Raw genomic sequence first — 19,914 nt, 5'->3', positions numbered from 1 at the left:
TAGATTGCAGATCGGATCGCTTTGTTGATGATGTTTTTCTGCTTTCTGTATCTTGTTTACTTTATCTCTTTTTGAAAGATTAATTTCAGGAAAGTCCACAATGACATCATTGTAGAGATTGCTTTCTGGATTTTGGTTTGCAGGCCTGTCACCCAAATCTAAAATCAATTCAGATTTGCTAGAGATGCAAGTTCAGACTTCTGTTAAATTATTGTTATTGCTAGGAAATGGGCAGATGTTAATGTTTAGGAAAGCCAAATTTCAAATGTTGCCGTTATGTTTGCAGCAGACCACGGAATGTGGTGGTTCAGTATTCAGAAAGATGCAGCCTATTACGTCACTGGGAACTTGTATATCACAGAGGGATAAGACATTGGCTGAATACTGGTGCAGCCCACAAAATTGCTGCATCCAAAGTGTGTATGTGATGGGACCACTTCTAAAATGGTTTAAAAAAAACAAAATCCATAGATTGTTTCTACCTGGTCTTATTCGCTTTTCATGCAGGTAAGGTTTCAGTAGTAGAAAAGTTTTCAAGATAATGCAGAGTAATTAGAGGTAATGTCCATGATTTGCAATGTGGTTTTGTTTTGCCTTAAGGAAACCTTGCTGTGTTGTGTAATAGTTCATATCAAGTTCTAAACTATCATTTGCTGCAATGGAAAATTTTAAAGCACATACAGAGTTGGCTGTACGGTCTGAGTCTAATAATGACTTTTCCATGTGGTTTTTCATAGGCTACTTTTTCAGAAATTATATGTATGCTGTATTCATTTTACTTGGTGGGTAATATGAACAAAACTCAAGTCCATGTCTCAAGGCGTGTGAAGAAACTGTAAAATATCTGGAATTTTTTAATATATCTATTTTGATATATTGATGCTTTACCATAGAGTTTATATAGTGACCATAGGTGTCTTGTGCCAAAACAGAGCGTTACTAACTCCCTTTGCAGCCAAGGTGACGTGCAGTAACTCAACGTGTCGCTCTTGGTTTCTAAGGGTGACTTGTTAAAGTATAGTTTGGTGTCTAAGTGCAGATATTGGATAGGTAACATAACAGCAGATGTCCACCATTTACCTGGAGTTTATTTTTATGTTTTGCGATGTCATTTTTCAAGCCTTTCTTGTTTGTTAAAAAAAAAAAAAGCTTACACAAATGATTTGCACAATATGTTTGAACAATTTCCAAGGAGATTTAGAGTATAAAGAGATAATGAGTCATTGAACATACTGTACAGAGAATATGTGGGAACACCAAATTCTCAGCATTGAAAAAATAAATGTTGTTATTACAAGTAAACGAAGAGGTGATCTGTGTTTAATTGGGTGTAGTTGTGGTTTGTTGGAAATACTACATAACTCGCATGTAATTTTACAGCCACTGTGTCCATTCACTACGTATGATGTACAGACATGGCCATTAAAACTCCAGAGAAGGTACGATTGGCGTAACGCTGAAGGACTTTTTGAAGGGGGTTACAGCTAAATAGTCACCTCTCGCCTTACTCAGATTTATCATGAGCAGGGCTTCTCAATGATCCCCTGTGTAACATGTGACCAAATAGTGTGTGTGTGTGTGTATATATGTGTGTATATATATATATGTGTGTGTATATATATATATATATATATATATATATATATATATATATATATATATATATATATATAATTTTGAGGTGAGACAGGAAGATGCCCAATGAGCTTATAATTTAAGTAATATGGATGATACTTAATATCTAAGGTAGCGGAATAACGATTATATCTGATGGTAGAGAAGGTGTGTGTGGCTATTGTAAAGCAAAAGTATCATCAGTAATAAAGCAGCCATTGGTGACTGCATCTCTGTGCAGCTGCTGGTGGTTCGGTTTAGGTGGAATAAGGACAGACAGTAGGAGGTGGAGACATGAGAGATGAATTTGTTGTTGAAGAAATCTTCAGATAGTCAGCGACTGTCTTATATATTCTTTGTAATGAAATAGTCTGTTTATTATCATCATCATCAACATTTATTTATATAGCGCCAGCAGATTCCGTAGCGCTTTACAATTGGGAACAAACCATAATAAGACAATACTGGGTAATACATACAGACAGAGAGGTAAGAGAACCCTGCTCGCAAGCTTACAATCTATAGGACAATGGGAGTTTGAAACACAAGGGCACGTGCAGAGCCGGATTAACAATAGGGCTAAAGGGGCTACAGCCCAGGGGCCTCAGGCATCTGGGGGGCCTGCCGGCACTCATTGGGTCGGGGGCGTCCCTGCCCTTGGCTCCGACTGTCACCTGTTCAAGGAGAATGGCAGGCAGCTAACAGCAAATGTTATGCTGTTAGCTGCCTGCAGTCACTGTAGTACTTACGTGGCGCGCAGTAATCTCCTTACCGAGGAGATCTCGTGAGAGTGAGACTATGGGCTAGATTTACTAAGCTGCGGGTTTGAAAAAGTGTGGATGTTGCCTATAGCAACCAATCAGATTCTAGATGTCATTTTGTAGACGGTACTAAATAAATGAAAGCTAGAACCTGATTGGTTGCTATAGGCAACATCTCCACTTTTTAAAACCCGCAGCTTAGTAAATCTAGCCCCATGATTCATATGGGGGCCTCAAAGTACCCTTAGCCCGGGGGGCTCCCTTCTCTTAATCCGGCCCTGGGCACGTGCTACATCATATTGCACACTGGTCCAGCTAGAATGCAAAGGTAAAGGTACTGAGTGGGCTGTGTGTGTGGCAATGTTGGTCAGAGGGTTGTTGTCTTGTGTTATTTGTGTAGAGGGTGGTAATTAAGATGGTGGTTGAGGAATATCATAAGCTTGTCTGAAGAGGTGGGTTTTCAGAGAACGCTTCAAGGTTTGGAGACAAGAGGAAAGTCTTACTGTGCGAGGGAGGGAATTCCACAAAGTGGGTGCAGCCCGAAAAAAAGTCCTGTAACCGAGAATGGGAGGATGTGATGAGAGTGGAAGAGAGACGTAGATCTTGTGCAGAATGGAGGTGTCTAGTTGGGAGATAGTTTGAGACAAGTGAGGAAATGTATGTCGGTGCAATTTTGTTGACAGCCTTGTATGTTGGTAGAACAATTTTATATTGGATTCGTTGAAATACAGGCAGCCAATGTAGAGACTGACAGAGTGGCTCAGCAGAGGAAGAACGGGTTGCAAGGAAAATCAATCTAACTGCTGCATGCAAAATAGATTATAGGGGTTCAAGTCTGACTTTGGGAAGACCAGTAAAGAGGGATTTGCAATAGTCGATGCTTGAGATCAGTGCAACAATTAATGTTTTTGCGGTGTCTTCTGTGAGATATGTGCGTATTCTGGAAATGTTCTTTAGGTGTATGTAACATGATTTAGATATAGAGTTGATGTGGGGAATAAACGACAGTTGTGAGTCAAAGATTACACCTAGGCAACGAGCTTGCGGGGTGGGATTTATGGTCATGTTATCAACAAAATAGAAATGTCAGGCAGGAAGCTTCTGTTTTGGGTGGGAATATTATTAATTCAGTTTTTGAAAGATTGAGTTTGAATTGGCGAGAAGACATCCAAGATGAAATGGCAGAAAGACAGTCAGTAAGGCGAGACAACACAGATGATCAGAAGAGGATAGATAGATTTGTGTATCATCCGCATAGAGATGATATTGAAGTCCAAAGGAGCTTATTAGTTTTCCAAGAGAAGTGGTGTATATAGAGAATAGCAGAGGACCTAGCACTGAGCCTTGTGGAACTCCCAACTGATAAAGGAAGTGGAGCGGAGGTGGATCCAGATAAATTATCACTGAAAGAGCAACTAGATAGGTAGGATGAGACCCAGGATAGGACAGTGCCTTCAAGACCTAGGGATTGCAGCGTTTGTATGAGGAGAGAGTGGTCAACAGTGTCAAAGGCAGCAGGGAGAGATCCAGGAGAATTAGAAGAGAATAATGGTTATTACTTTTTGCTGTGATGAAATCATTCACAACTTTGGTCAGCGCAGTCTCTGTGGAGTGTTGAGAGTGAAAGCCTGGCTGTTGTTTGCTTTAAGAAAGTGTGTAAGGCGAGTGTAGGCAATTCTCTCGAGAAGCTTGGCGGGGCATGGGAGCTTAGTGATGGGGCAGTAAATTTGCAAGAGAGTTAGGGTCAGAATTTAGTTTTTTTTAAAATGGGAGTAATCACTGCATGCTTGAATAGTGATCGAAAAATATCAGTAGAAAGAGATAGATTACAGATTTTAGTTAGAGGAGGAATGAGCACAGGAGACAGGGACATACCAATTTGTGAGGCAATGGGATCAAGAGGACAGGAGGAAGATGAGAAGAGAGTAGAAACTTTCTCTTCATTTGTGGGATCAAATGAAGAGAGAGTGTCAGAGGGTGCTACAAAGGAATTGAGCTGATTGCTTGTCGAGGGAGATGATAACATTTCAAGTCTGATCTTATCTATTTTGTTCTTGAAATAGGAAGCAAGATCCAGGGCACTGATGGTAGTTGGAGGCGTTTAGGGTTAGAAGCCTGACCGTAGATGAGAGATTGGAAGTATGTTTGTTTAGCAGTATCCAGAGCATTTCTATAGGCGTGGTAGATATCAGTATATGTGATGAAATCATTAGAGGTACAAGATTTACGCCAGTAACGTTCTGCCTTAAGTTTTTGTAGCGTTCGTGTTACTTTAGTGTGCCACGGTTGGCAACGAAGTCTACACGAAGTATGTAGTGTCGCTGGAGCCACTTGATCCAGGGCAGTTGCTAGGGTTTGGTGAAAATGGGGTATTGCCCGATCAGGGGAGGAGAATGTAGAAATTGGGGTGGAAAACTGTTGAAGATCAATAGAGTTGATATTCCTGCGGTTGTGAGGAGGCTTGGAAGCGTTTGACACTAGGGAGGGTAAAGAACTGGGGGTGAGCGAGTAGCTAATAAGGTGATGATCCGAGAGGGGGGAAGGATTGTTAAAGAAATCAGAAACAGCATAGTTTAGAGAAAACAAGATCAAGGCAGTGGCCATCCTGATGAGTAGTGGATTAAATCCACTGGGAGAGGTCAAGTGTGAAGGTTAGAGATGTAGGATGTTGAAATCACCCATGATCACCCATGATGACGGTGGGGATGTCAGAGGATAAGAAGTGAGGGAGCCACGCAGAGAAGTGTTCAAGAAATTGTTGGTGTGGACCAGAGGGGCGATAGATGACCGCAACACTAAATTTATGTGGTTACAAAAACATCAGTACTGATCATGTCATGTATTGCATGCATGAGAACACACTGTGACTTGTCCCTATAATTTTAAGTGTTATGGAAGGATTAGGAAACCTTTTTCTTTCTCAGATTGTATGTACAGCAGGTCTAAGAGATGTTCATTTTTAAAAATTCTTCCCTATAACCCATTCATACCGTGGTCATCACTTTGTCCTCATTGAGCAGAATACCAAGTCTACCATTGACTCCTGTAAGCACCTTCGTGAGGTCATCGGGGGCCTAGAAGTGCAGCCGTCACTGTGCTGTCTGATAGTGCAGCCTGCTATCTAGATGGCTATATCTGTGTATTCTGGCTGTGTACATGTGTGTAGTTATCATTACACAGATAACAATCCAGGTACGTTAGTCATTAGTCCTGCTACATCACCACAAGGTATCAAATACTTTAAAACTGAAAGTCCAAATGAACACAGAATGAGTTACAGTAAGTTCAGATAATGCAGAGGTGTGACTGTTACGTCATCTGCCAGTCTGTCTGCTTTGCAGTTTAGGTTTAGTGGTTTATTATATACAGCAATTGTTGAGATTATTGGTGAATCATTGTTGTATAATGCCAGGTAGAGTTGCTTAATTCCATTCCAGAGACAGCTCAACCTTATTATGAGTACAAGACCTGACCTAGAGCAGAATTTCATATGTATAGAGCATGGTGTTACAAATGCCATTTCTTTGTCGTTATAAACCGCTTTAGATATCCCATAATATAACTCTCCAATTAAATATTGGGAAAATATGCATAAGTGACTGTCGTGGCAGTTTGGTTATAGAGGTGGAATATGACTGGTCTCTCACTGAAGTGTTTCTAATCACCCATTATTCATTAGACCAGTGTTCTTCAGCCTAATACTATTGGGCATGTGTAGAAATTCAAAAGTGCATTTGATTGGTCTATTTGCTTATATGCATTAATACACTAGTTGTAGCTGCTCTATTTAAATATGGCTGACATAGACTGCAACAACAAGAAATGCAGAGGAAACAATTGACCGTTATGGCTGTAGACACTGTTTAATTGCCAGTGGCTAACACCTTCAAGACTGGGCTTGGAGGGGGCACTGCCACTTTATAGGGTGGGTAGTTGTACACCTCTGTAGCTATAACTTTCTGATGCTTTAAAATGTTGGGAAAATACTATATGTAACCAGCAAAGCCAGAAAACATCAGAAGAAACAACTACAAGACTGTGGAGGTCATAGGTACCAATGTGTCATAACTCATAGCAGCCAGAAAATCAGGTTCTAGTCCAGTTAAGACTATAAAAACAAATGTCTGGTTGCTATGGGTTACTGTAAAATTGTTCTAAATTACATGGGTAATTTGTAAAGCCCATTAAACTAAGAACACCTTGTAACAGGACCATTTTAACGGAAGTGAGGATCATAAAAGAAAAATGTGTTTAATCTATTTTCCTTTTAAGCAGATGCAGTTCAGTGGTGGTTTGTGCCAGGGACGTGATATTAAACCGAAACCCTGATAAAAATCTAGTAGCAATGTTACATTCCAAGCAAAGGTCAGCATTGATCTTGAAACCAAACACCTTAGAACAGTGTGTCCAGGTGCAAAATACAAAATGAGTATGTAAAAAAAACACAAACACTATGCCATGCATTGTTCTGTTCAGATGCCTGTAAATAAAGCATTGTGTCACTGATATTCTATGCAAAGGAAAAACAGCTTTGAAGATGGAACAACATTAATGGAAAAAAACAAACACTCCCATCCAAACTTCCATTGCTCACAATTAAAAAATGCAGACCGCGCTGCCAGTGTAATTTAGTTAGAAGTCACAAGTGGAACAGATCCTGTGGGATCAGAAAGTGCGAGGCGTCTGCATGCAGTATTTCTGCACATTGCTTAGTAAGTTCGGAGTCTGAAATACAATTGATTTTTGATTTGCATATACAAATTGCACGCTTAATGGGTACTGCTCTCTAACTGAAAAGCATTGCACATTTTCCTCTGAATTATTTTAACTGTTTAGGGCAACAGGCGCCCCCCCTCTGAGCCTCCTTCCTGCGTTATTGTCATTTTTTTTGTTATAGCTTGCTTGAAATACCTGCTGCTCTGTTATTACAGATAGATAGGTGTCTCTCTAATTGTATTGTAATTGTATTATTTTAACTAATGACTGATATTAAGGAGTGGCCTAGTGGTTAGCTCTTCTGCCCCACAGTACTGGGGTCATGAGTTCGATTCCCGACAATCCGGTTTCCTCCCACACTCCAAAAACATACTGACAGGTTAATTGGCTGCTATCAAAATTGAATCCTTGTGTGTCTCTCTCTCTCCCTCTCTCCCTCCCTCCCTCCTCCAATGGGACAGGGCTGATGTGAATGAATTTTCTGTACAGCCCTGCGGAATTAGTGGTGCTATACAATAACTGATGATGATGATTAAGGGTAATGTATGGCTTATTTGAAGGTTAGAAGGCCCACACCATGCGGCCCAGTGGGTGTTTCAGGTTTCCCATAATACAATGTTGCTATTTAATAATAAGAAAAAAAAACAGAAAAAGCTGCATGTCAGTCTCTAAAGGGGAGTCCCCTGTATTATCCCCACCAGTGTTTGAACCTGGCCAGCATAGGAGTGGTGAGGGGAGGGACATTCATTGATATGTAGTCATCAGGTCCAACCTTTCATAAATTCCCTTCTTTGCCTTTTGGCTAAGAACTGGTGTAGATGCCCATGTATGCAGACAGGATGCTTGTAGGCTGGTCGTTTGAAGCCTGAGGTGCTATATGCGCCAGGGGTCTATTTATTAAAGTGCAATCTGCCATTAAAACCTGGAAAACAGCAATTTTCTTTGTAAAACGACCATCATATAATTTATGAAGAGTTTATGGCAGAAAAAAAAATCAAAGATTTTTCCTGCCATAACCCACGTTTCTGAAAGAAGTCCTCATAGATTAATATAAGGACTGCAAAGTTCTGCAGTTCATTAAGCTTTGATGATGCTATCTCAGGATAGTGTTACATGTCCATTTCTATGGAATCCAGCTAAAGTCTCTCCTGCTTCGCATGGATCCCTTACCCTTGGAAGTGCTATGCCCTTCACCAGCAGCTCTAGGCTGCCAGTAAATAGTAAAACAGTTCATGCTGGAGGGGGAACTTTTGCTGGGGCTCCCAGAGCATCCAGACAGCGGTGGCTCATCATGCATGGCTGTGGGGGCATGCAATGCGGTTGTCACCACACTGACTTAATAAATAGGCCCCTAGGTGATGGGTTTCCACCTTTAGCACACAGTAAGGCACTTTGCACTAATGCATTTTTATTTTAAAGCGGCGCCACTTTTCCTCTGTCATAACCTTTTGGACGGGACCCACCACCCCCCCCTGTAGATGCAATATCACATGAACATTACCGGCGGCCGCATCACATGACACGCGATGCGGCCGTGTCAGCGCACAGGCGGCCGCATCACATGTCAAGCGATGACGCGGCGCCTTGCGTGTCATGTGATGCGGCCACCTGTGCGCCCCCCGGGCTGAAATTTGCCTTGGTAAGAATGAAACCCATATACCCAGCACTGTCACAGAAATCCTAACCACTGTTCAAGGTGTTTCCTCAGTGTTGTCGCAATTTATAACTTACATTCATCCTTTCCATACGTTCCCTTTACAGATATTTATCTTGTCTCACGTCCCTATTAGCCATTGTTTAAACAATGCGATATGTGGCCTCAGAGGGGAGGAAATGCTTAATAAGTTATCTCTATAAGAGACAATGGAAAAGCAGGGTAAGACTGAACACTATACTGTGCCATCATGTTTGAATCAAGTAAACTTCTGTTTTGGGATTTAGTTATTCTTTAAAATGTTCACTTAGCCTGTTTGAAAGAATAATCTAAAGTTAATTTTAGCCAGAAATGCACCATGTCGGTTATGAACAAACTTCGCTATCAAAGCGTTACGTGGATTGTCCGGCTACCCTGAGGTAACCTGGACCAAATGCTGTGGTGTCTATGGTGACATTGTTAAGGCCTCATAAATAAGTATTAGATCTCCAACACTGTAATTGTTCATGACCTGCACAGAAGATGAGATGAAACAAAGCTCCCAATCAGATGATAATGCTATGAATGGAATAATAAAACAGCAATACACATATTCTATTCTAAGTACCCGCTGCTGCAGCTGGCACTGCGTCTGTAAATTCTGTCCACCAGATAAGAACGTCACAGTATGTGGGGTTATTGTGTTTTCCAGAACATGTCCGAAGTGGCAGCCAGCGCGCGTTTGATGTTTGTTCTTTTTGTATTATTATAAATGCTCATTCCTTGTAATAGACATTAAATATTTGGTTTGTCTGAATCATGATTTTAGCTAGATTTGCTAATTAAACGACAGGAAATGTTGAAAATATGTATTTGTAGACTGGATTAATGGGGCACTTTGTGAAATTCCATCATAGTTGTTAATTATGTTGCTATAATATACTTTGGTTACCTTTATACTTTTATTACTATAATATACCACGGTGATCAACATTGTCTTCCTTCTAAGATGATGTGACCTCAGAGGGATGGTCGTCATTATTCTGTGCTAGTCTTTCACCTAAAGTTGGGTACACACTATAGAAAATTACTGCAGATGCGATTTCTGTAACTATTTTCCCAACACCTGGAAGTCCCAATGATCATGCAGATTCATATGTACACAACTACAAGATTTAACGTCAGATCTGTGCTGTTCATCTCTCATAACCATCTGCTGAAAAGATTGTGACTCTGTACACTCTACAGACATCTGCCTACGCCGCTGGTCGGGAGTGCATACACGCTGCCACATTTGCTCGACATCCTTGATCGTGATTTTTAGGAAGTTTATAAAAACCAAATCAAGCAATATGATGTTCTTTGGTAGGATAAAACATGATCATGGGAGCGCACACACTAATTCGATATCTGACCAAGCGGTCATTTATTGTGTAATCTGCACGATCTTAGCATCAGCTCATAGGCAGTGGCGGATCCAGGGGGGGGCGATCGGGGCAGACACTTGCTGTGCAGGTCCGTCCAGCCGTGACAGGCAGGGACAGTGTGCTGCCCGGCTGCTCTGACTGTGTTTAAAACACAATCAGAGCAGCCGGGCAGCACAATGTCCCTGCCTGTCACGGCTGGACGGACCTGCACATAGTGTGCCGCCGTCGGCAGCCTAAGATGCTAGAAAGGGGCGGGGCCTAAATTGCCGCCCCCCCCCCCCCCCCCCCCCCCCCCCTAAAATTTTTCTAGATCCGCCCCTGCTCATAGGCTATGTGATGGTTTGGTGTGTCAGCATCCCCATAGGAAATCACACAGCCTATGCAGGATATTTTTTTTTTTACTAATGATTTTCATAAGGCAAACACCATTTGAGTATTATAACCGTGTGATCCGCAGGTATAATGTGCCATGCTTGACATTTCAGTATGCTAAAAGAATAATATGCTTGGTGCACAATGCATAGTATGGCAGAAAGTATATTCTTTGTCCAACATGCACAGTGCAGCACAGAGTACTACAATCTTGTCAGTGTGTGCAATATGACATTCATACATTATGTGCATAAAAGACCCAATTGTTCAGTATATTATATAGCTCAATCTCTAACACATACGTTCCCGTGGCCACCATATGCTTTCCCAATGATCAGCGCGCCAGGATCATACCCACTACAATGGCTACAGCACCCAAGATGTTTGTCATGCGTAATGAGCTCAGATTGGCTGCAGGGACAATAGGAATTACAGCCTTACTGCAGTTGCTTAAGGCGATGGTGCAGGAGCTGGGTGCAATATTATTATTATTATTATTATTAACGTAGATTTATATGGCGCCACAGTACTCCACAGCGCCGTACAATAAGGAACACAAGGACTAACATAAAACAGTACATATGTAAAACAAGAACAGACAAGGTAGACAAAATGAATGGAGACATGAAAACAAAGGGTATGGAGGACCCTGCTCATTACAGAGCTTACATTCTAAGTGGAAGAAGGCTCAGCTGAAACAAGAGGAGCGAGTGTGGCTCAGAGTGGAGATTGGGATAGTTGTGAGGGTGCATTAGTGTGAATAGTGTTATCGGGGATAAGGTCACCTCTAAAAATGAGATGGGTTTTCAAAGAGCATCTAAAGATTTGATGGCTGTGGGAAAGTCTGATTGAGCGTGGTAGGGAATTCCATAAGTGGGGAGCAGCACGGGAGAAGTCTTGTAGGCGGGAGTGAGAGGTGGTTACCAGAGATGAGACAAGGCGCAGGTCAGAGGTAGATCTAAGAGGGGGGGAGGGAGAGTATTTTGATATGAGATTTGAGATGTATGAAGGGGTGTTGTTGAGGGCTTTGTAGGTAAGGGTGCGTAATTTGAATTTGATTCTAGAGAACACAGGGAGCCAGGATTTGCAAAGTGGTGCAGCAGATGTGTAGCTGTGAGAGAGGAAGATCAGTCTTGCAGCAGCATTTAGGATGGATTAAAGTGTGACTATATGGGTGTCAGGAATTCCAGATAGCAGGAGGGTTGCAATAGTCAAGACGGTAGATGATGAGAGAATGGATAAGAGGTTTTGTAGCATGTTGAGTAAGAAAAGGGCATATTCTGGCAATGTTTTTAAGTCAGCAGGACTGGGAGATAGTCTGGATGTGAATAAAGCAGAGTCAGGTGTGACACTAAGGCAGTGGAATCATAGAAAGCCTATAGTCTGATGGGCCCAGCTCCTACTTGATATTTTTGATTCCCTTGAGGGAGCTGGCTGTGTAATGAACTCTGACTACAGAGAAGTGCGGAGTGTATATCAGGAAACCTCATATTAGTTCATCCAGGACACAAAATTAATAGAACGTTCCAAAAATAAAAAATGCTTTCTTTCTGCAATATATTCAACGTGCGCATAAAAAAACGCTTCTGAAAGGGATCATAACTTTATGGAAAACACTTTTCCTATTGCATTAAATCAAGTGTAAAAAAAAAAAGGTAATGTCACAGCATTAATAGAGTAGAGCCAACTTTATCCTCTGTTTTTTTAAAGGAGTATTCAAAGCGTGTTCTCAAAGCTCCCTGTAGCATAATGCACTGTGTATTTAAGGAGCGCTCCCATATACCTCCATTATATTATAGAGTGTGTGAACACTACAGGCAGTGTTGGGATTTATGCAAGGCTTGTCAGAAAGCATGAGTGTTCTGGGCATCTGGTTTCTTTGGGGAGTTTTTGGCCATCAGCATTAAAGCACATTTATTATGCTTTAAGAACGCACATTGAATACCTGATTTTAATGTCTGTGTGTACAAGGTTCTGGGTTTCTGTAATATTCTCTTCCGCATCCATCCCAGTCACCTATACTTTTTCATGATGATTTATTTCCTGTGGTTTTGGGAAGCAGCAGCTGTTCACTGCTGGAAATTTGCCATGAACGCAGAGAAAGGGGATTTTTTTTTTTTGCTGGCTTTCAGTACTTTAGTAGGTACAATATTTTAATATCATGGATGAGGTATGCCTTGTCTTATTTTGGGTAATTGGAGCAAACCATTAACTTCACCTTTCTCCGCTTGTCTCTTGTGTACTGAATACAATGTGTATTGCTGTATTTAATCCTGATATCAAATGTTTCTATTTTCTTACCATAGGCATTGGTTTATCCATAGGGAATGATTATGTCTAAAGATAAATGTTGTGAATAATCTCCCCAATCCTCCAACCATGAGTATCTTATGCTCAGGAACTCCTGCTCTCTCTCTGTCCCTGGTAATGGCCAATTCTCCAAGCTGGGCAAGTTTAAGGGGTATAGTTACTAAACTGTGGGTTTGAAAAAGTGGAGATGTTGCCTATAGCAACCAATCAGATTCTACCTTTCATTTATTGAGTGCATTCTACAAAATTACTAGAATCTGATTGGTTGCTATAGGCAACATCTTCACCTTTTCAAATCCGCAGTTTAGTAAATATACCCCATATTCTCTATAGGCTGCACTGAATGTTGTCAATACAGCCGATTGGTTAGCTGCATTGGTAGCTGTTCCGTGCACCTGTTTACTTTCAAACTGTTATTGCCTGGAGAGGCAACTTATACCAATGCAAGTAGGGCTAAGTAACTTTCGAACATTGTTGGTACAAGGCATCAGATGCCTACATTATTGATAAAGGGAAAGGGGCAATTTCATTTGTACCAGTTTTTTTTTCCGAGCGTTTCTACCACATTTTGCAAATGGAAACACATTTGTCAAATAATTGAGTGCAGGCGTCAATGTTTGCGCTGTGTATATGAAGAGATGTAGCAGTCCGCCATGGGCACTCTATAGTCAGCAGGTGCAGCAGTGACACCTTCAGGCTGCAAGCAGGCACTGCAATTTTTAAAGACATTGAGCTGGTCAGGTGGTATGTAACTGGTTGCTCATACAACTGAAATAGGTAAATGAATGTTTTACAACAATTATAGCCTTTGCTTCCATAATGATCTCTACCAACATGATTAGCACACACTATCCCTCTTATCCATTTATTTTCTTAAGAAATCTGGACCAAATTCCTGTTCAGTCATCACTTTTTATGCCAATAAGTTTAAGGCAACGGTTTTTCATTATTCAAGCAAATTATTTGAGCGATACTGTAGACAGGCAGATTAATCCTGCCAACTCTTGACTTTCACATTTCGGCATGTTTATAGGTCAATAAGTGTTAACTAGAATTCATTACAACCCATGGATTTTTATTTCTCCAGGGCTGTTTACTTTGTCCGTCACAAAGAAACGCGTCAGAGATTTGCAATGAAGAAAATCAATAAGCAGAACCTAGTCCTTCGAAATCAGATTCAACAGGCCTTTGTGGAGAGGGACATCTTAACATTTGCAGAGAATCCATTTGTGGTCAGCATGTACTGTTCCTTCGAGACCAGACGGCACTTATGTATGGTCATGGAGTATGTGGAAGGTAAGAAGCTGTTTTTCATTTGCCACGTTCAGTGTTGAAGTCTTTTTTTTTTTTCCCCACCCCTGAACGACGTGCTCATGCAGCACCGCGGTAATTCATGTAAGAATTTGTTTGTGGTTCCTGTGTGTGTAGAAGTGTTGTAAAGTGAGCTCACAAGAGCATTCATTGCCGAATGATTGCACGTAATGTTCAATAACTATTGAGAAGTCGCTGTAGAGCTCTGTTACTAAGCCCTGTGTAAGAACAGTGACCTGTACTTTCTCCTCATCCAAGGGAATTACAATATTGTGTTGCATGCTTGTACTGTAACCTAAGCCGTCTGATGGGAATTTTAATTGCACTCCTCATCCAATGGAGGTGTAGCTTTTGCTTAGGTATTTATCAATCCATATGAGTTGGCACAATAGATTGGCAAAACTTTATAACACACATCATATATGCATGTACATTGTTTATTGCAAATCACCCTTTGAGTACATGTTACTAATGAACCCACCAGACAAGTATTAGGTGGGAGGAGTTCTTTGTTTACTCACTAGGCTCTGTGCTATTGTTACGAAGAATTAAGTAAAGTGCAATAAGTTTTAATTTCAGAGTCCTTGTCCACTATTTGTAAAGTCAAAATTGCATGAAAAATCTATATCCAAATTGTCAGAGGGTGATTATGTAAGTATTGTCCTCTAACCGGCAATGGTCTGAAATAATACAAAGAAGCCATCAGAATCGCAAAGTCGCTAAACAAAAATTACACATTGGCCCATAAGGAAGTCGCCAAGTTGCAAATTAATTTAACGAAGCGCTGATAGTACCAACCCTATGCAGTGCTCTGACCCTAGTCAAACAGACTAAAACAAAAGTCTTCTAATATTAGTGCGATTCAGGCTAAGGCGTGTTAGTAAAGTCCATGTGTAAATAGTAGGTTGTTAATGACTAGACTATACTAGGCTGGAGGTTCCAATTCTGTTTTCCCTAAATATCCTATACTCTGTAAACAAATACTCTCCAAATCCTACATGTATACAGCAAACAAACTGTTGCCTGCTCTGGAAATATCCTAGATCACACTGCACTGTAAGACGATCCTCCACATGCCAGACATTGTAGTGTACAGGGGTGGAACTACCATTGGTGCGGCCCCAGCCCCATGGAGATAATGGGGCCCACTGCATGGGAAACTAGCGAGCTGTGGGCCCCGATTCCTTCCTCCCTGCAACAGGGCCCACAGGTCGCTAATTCTGCCTCTGGTAGTACAATAGTTTGCTTCATAATCTAAGCTGCGCATTCAGTGCTCCTGAACTATAGGGGGGAATGAGGGCTATAGGGGGAATGAGGGCCATCCAAGTATCTTTAATTCACATCATCGCTAGTCTAGATTTCTAATACCACAACAATGTTAGATGTGTAAGTGCTTTGTTTGAATGGTTTTTTTCAGCAGTTTTCTCATTTCTTATACCTCTGCAGTGTGAAAACAAAGTAATCTATCAACTTAAAGATTTTAATAGATTATAAATGATACTTATACAGCCACAGGTAGATTTGCTTAGATTCTTGTCAGAATTCTGCAGAAAGTGCCGCATTTGACCATTGTTCTGTTCCTGATAAGACTGAAAGAACAATGGCTGCTCTGTGTACTAAGATCACAGTAACCTTTTGTTACTGTAGCAACCACCAGCAGAGTACACAACCTACACACCAACCAGTCAAAAGAAAAGCTATTCGTAAATATCAACATTACATTCAGTGTGTACTGGATGATGTACAAAAGGACTTTCATATTGTGTGCATACAGGGCATTCATACATGTGGTAAACAAGGCAAGAAATTAAGTCTTAATTTATAGAGATTAAACATTTTGAAGCGTTCATGGGTGATTTTTAAGGGGGCGTCGGGAAGGACTGCAAAACCCAGCACCAGTTTAACACATGGCTCAAAGTCAGTATTACCTGGTGCCCAGATTGTGGTGTTAATTGCACTTTACTGTCTGTCGGTGAAGGGATCTCTCCTTCGTGGTCCTGCAGCCACTATCAGCCTGCTGGCTGATAATGGTGTTTCTTACCCTGGACTGAACTCTGTCACCCAGGCAGATATTATTTTTAGAGTTGCTGAGTGACACGAGTTTAGAGAGGTCAGACAGGCCACCTTCTACAGTCATTGTGTGTAAAATCTGCAAACCGACGCGTTTTACAGTCATTTGGGTACACACAAAGTGGTCTTACTAACTTGGGTAACTTTCGCTTTCTGCTTCAGGAGGAGACTGTGCGACTTTACTGAAGAACATGGGTCCTTTGCCGGTGGACATGGCACGGATGTATTTTGCTGAAACGGTTCTTGCCCTGGAATACCTCCATAACTATGGGGTAGTGCACAGGGACCTGAAACCTGACAAGTATGTATGGCGCTCTCTGGTGTTTCTCTGTCTTTTTATTGTGACATATGAGAAGTCAAAGACTTAATACTGTGCCCTCTCCGTGCACACAGATGGCTGTAGTACAGTCAGCCAAGAAAACGTTCGTCTTGTAAATAGTGTTTCTAAAGTCATCCCAAACAACATTTAAAATCCCAAAAATTGGGACAAAAACCCTGACCCTGTTCCACACAAACTCTGCCTAGAAACAGACAGATTAAGGTAAAACCACACCCATTTCTGGTTGAGCCACATCCCTTTTGTGGCCCACGAATCAGGATGTCCCACCTGTTACAGGTATTTTAGATCTGAAGTTCTGCTGAAGTATAGACATCTTTGCTATATTGGTACAACGCATTCTGTGATACCGTGCAAGGGGCATCACGGTGGCTAAGTTGTTAGCACTTCTGCCTTACAGCAGTGGGGTCATGAGTTCAATTCCCAACCATGGCCTTATCTGTGAGGAGTTTGTATGTTCTCTGGGGTTTCCTCCCACACTCCAAAAATATACTGGTAAGTTAATTGGCTGCTATCAAATTGACCTAGAGAGAGAGAGAGAGTGTCTGTCTGTGTGTGTGTTAGGGAATTTAGACTGTAAGCCCTAAAGGGGCAGGTACTGATGTGAGTGAGTTCTCTGTACAGTGCTGCAGAATTAGTGGCGCTATATAAATAAATGGTGATGAAGTATACTGCAAGGGTAAAAAAGCCCAGCTAAAACAGGGTTTCACATTAATAGTAACAATAGTTTTACTTCTCTGACTATATATATGTCCTAAAACAAATAATTGTAAACATTATTATAAATCTAAGATTCCCACTATGTATATATCCTTCAGTGATTGATAATTATTTACTTTACTGTCTGTCCTTTCATCACGTTTTTCTTATCTGCTGGTTGTTCTACGAGATATCAACTAACTAAAAGAGTTTGAAGGTGGCTTTTGAAACAGGATGTGTATAAATGGCAGACCCTGAGCATATGTACTCGGCATATTGACTGGTACAGTAGGCTGTGCCAGTGTTCTTACCTTTAACATGGACATAATGTTTTATTAATAGTCTGCTTGTGGGGCATGCAGCTGTGAGAGAGAGCCTGGAGTGCACTGCCAATAAGGATCTCCACAATAGAAAACCGTTCTCCTATTCTCACATTTGCATAGTCCACAGAACTTTATCTGCATGCAAAGTACGTATGTTGAATGGGCACTGAGATGATGTCAGTATGGATTAGCTGCTCCATTGTGAGTGGGGAGCTTAGCAAGATGGAATTACACAAGGAATGACAGACAAGTATGGATTGCCCAATTACTGATGAGAATGAGGAAACAGAATCGCAATAGCGTACTATAAAAATTAGCTGACCTGAGTGCTGAGCTGCCACTAAATATTACAGGCAATGATTACTTTTCATAGTGAATGGTTTCAAGTGTAGCTTTCTGCTTTGTTGAGCTCTGGTAATGTTATATTGTTAATTTCTGGTTTTGTGTTGTACACCTGGATATATGCCATCGTCCACAAATAGACTTCATACATATAAGTGTAGGTAGGTTAGTTTAGAAACATTATGCTTTGCTAATAATTCCGCTAATAAAATAGGTATGTCACCCACATTTCACCCCATCAACGTCCGTGATATGTGTGTGGTACAATGGGAGAAGCTGCTGTTTTGATCTCCAAAGAAAAGTTATATTATTAAAGTGAACTGATTACAGTAATTGTTCTGGTACAGTCTATATACAACGTCCTGCCGGTGAGCTCATGATAATCAAGACCTATATGTCAGTCTATATAGGTATCCATGGAACATTTCTGCCTTTTCTCCATGATCTATGCTGCTTACAGACTTCAATCACGTATCTGAAACATTGGAGCAATGTTTATGATGAAGCTGTAAAAATCCAGTGAACACTCACTTTTATAACTTAAGTACACTACCTCATGACCAGTGTGTGTGTGAGGGAAAGGATACGGCGATATGCCATACCAGCATTCTACTGCCTTCATTGCAAAACTGTCCAATCCCGTTTACTTATATTTTCCATACCGTCACTTCTAAATTTCCATTTTGACCACTGCTCCATTTGTTTGGTATTAACATTCATGATTAATATGGGACCATTTAAGGATAACTCTACCCAAAACTGAGCACAAGTAAACCATAAATGCAAAATATCATGTACCAATGTTTCATCCATCCACACCACCAGGCAGGTCTCCTGATACCTGCGGCAGTTCGCTGTCCTCACTCTTGTCGGCAGTGTAGTGTTGATGGACAACACTCTGCCTGCTTGCACAAGGCCGCCTGGACAAGAGCCATGTCTGTAGATACTCTTGACACCTGTCGATGCAGCATTATTCCATGCAATCAGCATGTTGACCGTTAACTGACTGCAATCAGGAGTGAGGACATCCTTCCCTGGCCGCCTCAGATATCAAGGGACCCACCAGAATGCAGGTAGGCAATATTTCGCATTTTAGGTTTTAAATGAAGACACAGAAGACTAAATTTCTTGCTTCAGGTGGAATTAACCTTCAAGACTAAAGAATTCAGCTTGTAAAATGGTTTCAGAGATAATATAATCTGTATACTGAATCCTTTTAGAGACCTATTGGAATAACTAATGCTCTATCTGTATACTGAATCCTTCAAGTGACCTATTGGAATAACTAATGCTCTATCTGTGTACTGAATCCTTTTAGAGACCTATTGGAATAACTAATGCTCTATCTGTATACTGAATCCTTTTAGAGACCTATTGGAATAACTAATGCTCTATCCGTATACTGAATCCTTTTAGAGACCTATTGGAATAACTAATGCTCTATCTGTATACTGAATCCTTTTAGAGCCCTATTGGAATAACTAATGCTCTATCTGTATACTGAATCCTTTTAGAGACCTATTGGAATAACTAATGCTCTATCCGTATACTGAATCCTTTTAGAGACCTATTGGGATAACGAATACTCTATCTGTATACTGAATCATTGTAGTGACCTATTGGAATAACTAATGCTCTATCTGTATACTGATTCCTTGTAGTGACCTATTGGAATAACTAATGCTCTATCTGTATACTGATTCCTTGTAGTGACCTATTGGAATAACTAATGCTCTATCTGTATACTGATTCCTTGTAGTGACCTATTGGAATAACTAATGCTCTATCTGTATACTGATTCCTTGTAGTGACCTATTGGAATAACTAATGCTCTATCTGTATACCATTCTGTATGACAGCTCTTTATTTTATATTTTAAAGTGATAGTTTCTGCATTGAGTTGAGAAGTTTATGCTTTTTTTATATTTTTTTGTTTTTTACTAATGGAAAATAAAATCAATGGGGGAGTCTGTAAGCATAACATCTATGGATTGCCACA

At 40.8% G+C, this 19,914-nt stretch overlaps 1 protein-coding gene across 9 annotated transcripts in view; it reads left to right on the top strand.

The window, feature by feature from the left end:
* The window catches only part of MAST4 (microtubule associated serine/threonine kinase family member 4), a 592,623-nt gene that overhangs the window by 539,832 nt on the left and 32,877 nt on the right, over positions 1-19,914 (top strand). For all 9 annotated transcript variants that reach the window (XM_075182588.1, XM_075182552.1, XM_075182596.1 and 6 more), the window contains 2 exons: positions 13,921-14,129; positions 16,377-16,515. In XM_075182588.1, coding sequence (XP_075038689.1) covers positions 13,921-14,129; positions 16,377-16,515 — 348 coding nt within the window. The remainder of the gene's footprint in view (positions 1-13,920; positions 14,130-16,376; positions 16,516-19,914) is intronic.

This window comes from Mixophyes fleayi, chromosome 1, assembly GCF_038048845.1.
Source record: "Mixophyes fleayi isolate aMixFle1 chromosome 1, aMixFle1.hap1, whole genome shotgun sequence".
NCBI classification, from domain to species: Eukaryota; Metazoa; Chordata; class Amphibia; order Anura; family Limnodynastidae; genus Mixophyes; species Mixophyes fleayi.
Note: the sequence above shows the minus strand (reverse complement) of the source record. Positions and strands in the feature narration are given on the sequence as shown.